Raw genomic sequence first — 8,127 nt, forward strand, 5'->3', positions numbered from 1 at the left:
AAATGATTGTATTACAAATTTGTTAAGAGTTAATGTGCAGGGTAATTAACAAGTCGTAGGCTTCCCTTTGGTTGACTCCAGGAACTCACCAGGACCGTCAGAAACTATACAAGCACATTAAATTAAGGATGCAACACCAAATGTAACACAGAGAACAAAAATAGTTGTTTATTCTGAAAAAGTGTGCGTACATGCAGCATGTTCATATATTATCATCCATGAGCTTCGTGTCATTGAGATACCTCTGAGTTTTCTGGAGGCTCTCAGCTCAGTTAAATGCATTCCCAGCTTTCTGCGTTTATGGCTTCAAGTGATATGAAAACAAATACCCAAACATATGAAAGAAACGTTTACTTCTTATTAAAGGAAGAATGTGCAACATTTTACACATGAATATATCAGAAATCAAGTCTATCCTGTGTAAATATCTCTGAGTCATGACTGTCTACAATGAGGGAGAAGCTCGAGTCCCGCTGGCTGTGTTGTTGTCAGAGCCGTGTTTACATGGACGAAACGGCCAGCCAGTGACTCCTCTTGTGTATAAAAGCTGTTTTAGTCAAGGACTATAGAAAAGGAGAAGATACTCACTGCTTATTTGAATGTCAAGTAAACATTTTTTGGATCATGGTCAATCTGTATCACTTTATGTGCAATATGAAGCTACAAACTAACTAAAGAGCGCTAACATTAGCCTGCTAACACAACAATGCAGGACGCAGGCAACTGCAGCTAGAGCCAAGGACAAGTTTGTTTAATTATGGCGCATTCCAATTCATAACTCCTTCATGTGAACTCAAGGAGAGAGGGGTTTGGGGTGTGCTTCTGGAGGAGAGCGGAGGCTTCAGTATGGCAGAGTTGTGGCCAAACAGCAGTTTGTTTTGGGTTCATGCTGGTGCTCAAGGGCGACATCTACTGGATCAAAAAGCTGCGCATTCTTCCTTTAAAGTGAAAACTACATGATTATACATTGAGCTTAGCGATTTAAGATTCCAGCTTTACATGTTTAGCTGTTTAATCCAGTGGGGACAAACTGTATGAGCTATGGGTTTAAAAATGCTTTTCTGCTGTTTAATTAATACAGAGAAAGACTGAGGTATATGTTCTGCAAAGGAACACTTAATAAACATGAATTAAAACATCTGAAAATCTGAGACAAAACATGAAAAAGGCTGTTTAAATAGGAGATTAATGATCAAACTGACTAACTTCTACGGGACTAAAGGACTGGACAGATATTGACAGACTCGAGCGGAGGGTCTTTGACATTACATTGTTGGAAACAAATGGCTGTTTTATAAAATAAAAAAAAACATTATATTCTAAATTTTATAATCCTCCAAACCATAACTATAATACCGTTTTAGGTGGTAAAAGTGCTGACTCTTTCTGACAGAGTTGGTATTTGAACATGATTAGCCTAGCTTAGCATAAAGGCTTGACTTTGGGGCGGGAAGAGCTCTAGAGAAGGCTCAGCCTGAAGGGAAGAAATTCAGCCTCTGACAGCTCTGAAAAGCTACAGTCGAAATGCTTCTTCCCAGGCAAAGACAATTTATTTAGCTTTAATTGCTGGATACATTTTCCCCTTTAACCTTATGCTAAGCTAGGCTAACAAAATATTGTCTCAAGCTCCAAATTTAACACATAGACATGACTGATATTCTTCTGCTTATCTTACATTTGGATGGACAGAAAATTAAGTGTTTTTCTTTAAAAATCTTTAAATCAGGGTTTCTCATTTGGATAACGTGTCGCATCACACACCATCACACTCTTGCTGCCCAAACTGCATCTGTTAAATATTTTATTCTCTGCTCTGTGAATTTTAGTTTCCCCTTGCCTTCAGTGTAACATCTAGTGCTTTTGTATTGAAGGTGGACAAACAGAAGTGTGGGGCTTTGTATTGACGAGCTGTTGACTCAAATCACAACACTCAGAGGCTCGTCAATAATCGGTCCATGGTGAGACAACATTTCAATCACGGATAAGGATATTATTAATGCACCACTGTCTCCACTAAACAAGCTAAAAAGCTCTGTTGAGTGAGAAAAGTGGGTACCAGTGCCTTGTGTTGTAGTCAAGTCCACACTAACCAAGCCCAAGACACAACCGAGACCAGAGTGCTCCAAGACCAAGACAAAACCAAGACATTTAGGGACAGAGACCGATTCAAGACCAAGACAAAGAAAGGGCTAGACCAAGACAAGACCAAGACATTTAGGAATCAAGATCAAGATCAAGGCTGGGCGAGACCAAGACCAGAAATATCACAAAAAAAATCATCATCTTGTGTGCAGGGGTGTGTCCCTAACTTAGACTGTAACACTGGGAAGGTTGTGGATGTAACCGGGGGATAAAATCTAATTACCAATAAATTAGAGCTATTTCTTCTTTAGAAAAGGGGGGAGTTTCCTTCTAATCACAGTAATGACTTGGAAAAATAGACTGAGTGGTGGTCTTGATTTAACATCTGGAGTCCGCCCAGTCTGAGACCAAGACGAGCCCTTCATAAAGTGGTCTCAAGACCAATTTCGAGTACCTCAAAACTACCAGTGCCTTGCAGAGCCCCCTCCTTATTGTTCTGTGTCTGTCTACCTGACCTTGTAGTAAGTGTCTCATGCCGTTAGGACAGGTTGTTAGATGGACCCGATTTCCAAATTTCCCAAGTCTCATGAGATTTGAGATTTAATACTTTTTACTAGATTTTATAAGTTTGATCCCTAAATATCAATATCTCATGACTAGAGATCAACATGATGAATCAAACTCTCACATAAGATCTGAAACACTGCCCTGTCTGCTCCAATGTTGTTACTCTTTCAATGTAGTTTATTGACATACATAAATAAATCCAATAATAATTTGTCTACAGTCTATCATTCACCAACCATCAAGTCCTAGGAAGCCTTGATCTGCTTGGCTGCTTCAGTCTTGGGCGGTATAATCTGAACCTGGAAGGGGACAAAGAACTCCAGAAGAGCTTTGGTGTCTTTCAGATCCAGACAATAATCTTGAGCAATCTTTTCCTGAGTCATGGTCTGAGGGTGTCGCTGGTGGCTGCTCAGGGCCTTCAGAGCCTCGGCGATGGTCAGTTTGCCTTTAGGAACGTCTGTGAGCTCCGCCAGGCCGTACGAGGCCCCCGGTAAACTGAATTTAAGAGGCCTTCGCTCTGATTCTTTATCCGCTGTATCTTCCTTCGACATCTGTAGAGAGGTAAGGTAGAGGAGAAAAAAATATATAAATGTCTGAGGAATAGATACTTCACTGATTTCCATGTGTCCAACACTTTAAACTAGAGCTGACTGCATTCACTAGTTAATCGTGATTAATGAAGGTCTGATGCATTCATTATTTTTAATCCTAATAAATCTCATGTTATTTTGTCCTTTCAGGCTTACCGTAGATACTTGTCCTCAGTGATGTAAAAGAAGAACACTGCTGCATCTTTGAATGTCTCATTTCACTTTAACAAACTCTCAGACAGCTCAGCTGATGAGTCCAAAGTAATATCCACCTCATGACATCACACATTGACCTTATGACATCACACATTGACCTTTGTTACTGTTCCTTTGAGCTGTTTGAGCCACTTCCTGTTTCTGTGCTTAACTTTATGTCCTAACCTTCACTCAACCAGAAACCTTACTTTATTTCAAAATAAAAGCAAACAGCAAGTAAAGTATTCTCAGCCTAGAAAACCTCACAAAAATACAAAATAAACTTGAAAGGAGCAATATGCAAGTCAAACACCTAGTGTTTAAAATGGGGTACTGCAGTCTAAATCTAAACATTAGAAAGAGCAATAAATGTGTAGTTTATTAAATAAAAATTGATGCATTATAAAAAAATCCCTCTCCTCGTACAGTGTGTGCTCATGATGACAATAACTCAGGATGTAAACATTTTAATTTCTGCTGTAAAAACAGCTTTTTTTGTCTGTGTTGTGTATGTGATTAAATACACACACATGCACAAACAGGACCCTATGGACCTGCACTAATGGAGAGATGTCAGAGTGAGGGGACTGCAGGTGAAAGAGGGGCAAAGCAGCAGGGGGTTCAGTGCATGCTCAAGGGCACCTCGGCAGTGCACCTCCAGCTAACAGACCACTTTGCAGACTTGGGGCAGCTGTGGTTGAGACCAGAAGGTCAGGGGTTTGATCCCCAGCTCCTGCAGCCACTTGTCCGATGTATCCTTGGGCAAGACACTTGACCCCAAGTTGCTCCCGCTGCTTTGTCAGCGGTGTATGAATGTGTATGAATGGATTAGTTACTTCTGATTGTGACTTTACATATCAGTCTCTACCATCAGTGTGTGAATGTGAAGATGTGACACTCGGTGTAAAAGATCTTTGAGTAGTCAGAAGATAAGAAAAGCGCTAAAAGGACTTGAGCCTGTCAAGTCCTTTTACCATTTAACAACAAACCCTCCGATTCCCAACCCAAGACCCTCCTGACTGAGCTGCTGCCGCCCCCCAATGTGAATGTTTTAATGTTCGGGTTGCAGATGCAGACAATGACTGTCACAAAGATTTCATTTCTATAATATTGAAACAGTAATTGTCTGACAGACAAGTTATGCTAGTCTTCGACCTCATAAGTTTAAAGCTATTTCAAAGTCACAGACAAATGTGGTAAGTCAGAATAAATTCATGAGAGTCGTGTTAGAGTTGGGACAAGCGCTCTTGTTCTAAGGTCAGACCTCTGCTTAACTACATATACATCCAGTGCATGCATTATTTTAACCCCTCTTTCATTTATCTGAAGAATTTGTAGATTACTGTTCTTTGAATAAATCATTCACTGGGGGGTCATTTTGTACTGTTTGCACGTAACCTTTAGCTGAGCTGCTGTTTCTGTCTGCAAAGCAAGAGAGACACCAGAATGAATGAACACTAGTGTGACGTCACTTTATCCTGCCAAACAAACAGCATTAAAAAAGAGAACATTTAATAACCAGAGCAGTAAACACGAGTGACCCGGTCTGACCTCTGCTGCTGCTGGGTCTGTAGAATCCACATACACGGACCTGAGGAGGGACACAAGAGGGTCGTTCTTCTTGTTGGCTAAATCTTCCGTCACCGTCTCTGCAGCTGAAACACAAAACAAAACAGGTCCATGAACCGGAGGGGAGATCTCGAGGTTTCTTAAGAGAGGTTAATGTGTACATGTGGATCAGAGGACTCAGTCCTGGTGTGACCCACAGCCGGAGGACAGTCCCTGCTTCTGCAGACACTCACCTACGGAGCCGCCGGCAGGAGGCGGGACGCTGCCCGCGTGTCGGGGCGCTGCTTGCGGCTTCTCTTTTGATATTTCTCGATAAACCCGGTTCTCCAGGTTGAAGTTTCTGAACATACGAGCAACTCGTGCCCCCATGTTTGACAGGTTACCAAAGACCGCTTTGGACGGAGAGCGAGGAGGACCAAACCTCATATGGCGAAATCAAAACCAGAATCAGCAGCGACACCGTGTGGTGGGCAGACTGTATTGTTCGTCGTTTAGTGATTTTCAAATTAATAAAGAATTAAAATATAATTTAGTATCACTTAGTCATATTGGAGACAGGAGGAGTTATTAAAGAAGAAGATAAATGATAAATAAGATAAAATAATAATATAATATAATAATGTCCATATGCTGATAAAAAAAACAACCTTTAAATCATAAGTCAGGAGGACCAAAGGTCAGGACTACGAGTCGTCAGTCCTCACAAATATTAGTTATAAGGAATCGTTTTCATTTAGAAAATTTAAATTGAGAAATCCAGCTGCTTAACTTTCTATCTCATAATAAAGACAAAAAAATATTAAATATATTTACAACTCAAAACCTTACAGTCTATGCTCAAAACAAACAAATGAGACATCAAATCTGGTACATTTGATGAATATCTAGTAGTGAAATTCTTCATAAAATATGACATAGATTTGTATTTTTTTATTTCATACAATTCAATTCCATTTTTATTATTTATATTCTTATTAAACGTGTTATTGTTTTATGTATTTGAATGGACTATTTCAATTGATATTTTTTATTGACATGGTAAATGGTAAAAGGACTTGAACTTGTATAGCTATTTTCTAGTCTTCTGTCTACTCAAAGCGCTTTTAGACCCCATGTCCAACCTACACATTTACACACTGATGGTAGAGGTTGTTATTTAAAGAGTCTATCAGAAGTAACTAATCTATTCATACGTCACTGATGAAGCAGCGGGAGCAACTTGGGGTTAAGTGTCTTGCCAAAGGACACGTCGGATATGTAGGTACAGGAGCTGGGGATTGAACCCCCGACCTTCCGGTTTAAAGGCAACTGACTACCAACTGAGAGATCTTTTGTAAGTGTCTCAAGAAAACATTAGTTGTGAATTGGCATTATACAAATAAAGATTGATTGAAGTGAAAGTTTACATAGCGTGTGTATTTCTCGTACTATTTTATTACTACCATATTGTTCGACTTGTACTTAATTACTGTAAATATGTTTGTTTTGAACTTTTTGCTATTTTTGCTGATTATACTTCTCTTTTTTTTGAGCTGCTGTAATAACCAAATTTCCCCCAATGTGGGATCAATAAAGTTGATCTAATCTTAATTTACATGCCTGAAAAGTAAGATAGGAGTAATTTAATAAATCTCACTCCTGTTTCTTCAATTTAATTTTTAATTAATTATAATAATAAACAATAAGATATAATTTTACATAGAATAATGAATCACACACACAGTGGCGCACTACTTTTATTCCTCCATGTTTTTCTATTAGTTTAAGTAAAACATAAATAAATAGTTTCACTTTTTAAGATGTAAAGAAATACAAAGGAAATCAACAATAGATGAAAATTTAAAATAAATAATATTTGTTATCAAACAGAGGAAGTTATATTAAACTTATTTAAAATGAAAATGAAATTTAAATGATGATATTTTGTTGATATAATAAAGTCATTTATTCCTCCCTCAAACCATGTGCTCAGTTATTTATTCCTCGTCCAGCAGAGGGCAGCACATCATCTCCTAACAGATTAAATAAATCTTCATCTTAATAAAAAAAATGGCTGACATCATTTTGAGTTCACGTTGTATCAGTGCTGATATTAACCCCCAAACAATCCTCTGTTTGTCACCTGAAGGTTTCATTCGACGGAGAGAAACAGAAATAAACCAGTCATCACTTCCACGCAGGCCGAGGTCACACACAGAGGTCACCGCTTTATATAAGAGTGACATACTGAGCACATCTGGAAGTGATCATCTGCTAAATCATACCAAAACAACTCACAGCGTTTCTGTGAGGACAGGAATGTCAAAAATGTGATTTCCTTTCACTCACTCTCACTAATGTTTGACTCCAGATAAACGTCACAGAGTCAATGAAAGGCCAGAGCGCCTCAGACAGAGAGGCTTCTCGGTTTCATCACAGCTTTGCACACAGCATAGTCAATAGCCACCAACACGACTGACCAGTGCCACATAAAGAGCTGAGACAATAGATTTATTAGTCATGATCAAATTCAGCTCTCCTCCCTGATGTGAGGATGATTCTGACTGCTGTTGATCATTTGTACCCAGAGTGTTTCTGACTGCATGGAGCGTAAATGAAACAGATCTGAGGCCGTCTGCAGCATGTGAGGCTCGAAGGATGAGGAGGAGGAGTTGATGTCTAGACCGTAGAGCTACAACAGATGTGTGTCTACATCATAGTCCTGCATGTCACTGTCTGTAAACTTTCATGGACGTTACTAAACACATATTTTCCTGGGTGCTCCTGAGCTCTATCGTCTCGTAGGTTCCTCTGGATCCTTGGTGGTGAGGGCCTGCAGCCTGTTTCCTTCTTCCTGCATCTTCCTCTATCCCTCTTCTCAAACCCGGCACAGTTTCAGCAGATGTCTGTTGATCATGAGTCTGGTTCTGCTCGAGGTTTCCTCCTCTTCAAGGAAGTTTTTTCCTCTCCACTGTAGATTTGCTAAATGTTGTTTAGTGCTCATGATGGATTAACGTTGGGTCTTTGTAATATCGTAATGAGAAAGGTCTGTTACCTGCTCTTTTTTTAAAGTGTCTTAAAATAACATTTGTTATGAATTGGTGCTATACAATTAAAGATTGAGTGATTGATCATCATTTAATAG

General features: G+C 39.3%; 1 protein-coding gene across 1 annotated transcript; it reads right to left on the reverse strand.

Moving 5' to 3' along the window:
• Positions 1 to 143: 143 nt before the first annotated feature.
• ndufaf4 (NADH:ubiquinone oxidoreductase complex assembly factor 4) lies at positions 144 to 5,411 on the reverse strand. The gene is made up of 3 exons (XM_020636696.3): positions 5,237 to 5,411; positions 4,986 to 5,089; positions 144 to 3,200 (listed from the first exon to the last, which is right to left on the reverse strand). Exons 1-3 carry the CDS (start codon positions 5,370 to 5,372, stop codon positions 2,895 to 2,897), a joined length of 546 nt encoding a protein of 181 aa, XP_020492352.1. The 5' UTR covers positions 5,373 to 5,411; the 3' UTR covers positions 144 to 2,894.
• Positions 5,412 to 8,127: the final 2,716 nt, after the last annotated feature.

The sequence above is a fragment of the Labrus bergylta genome, chromosome 15, assembly GCF_963930695.1.
Source record: "Labrus bergylta chromosome 15, fLabBer1.1, whole genome shotgun sequence".
Classification (NCBI taxonomy): domain Eukaryota; kingdom Metazoa; phylum Chordata; class Actinopteri; order Labriformes; family Labridae; genus Labrus; species Labrus bergylta.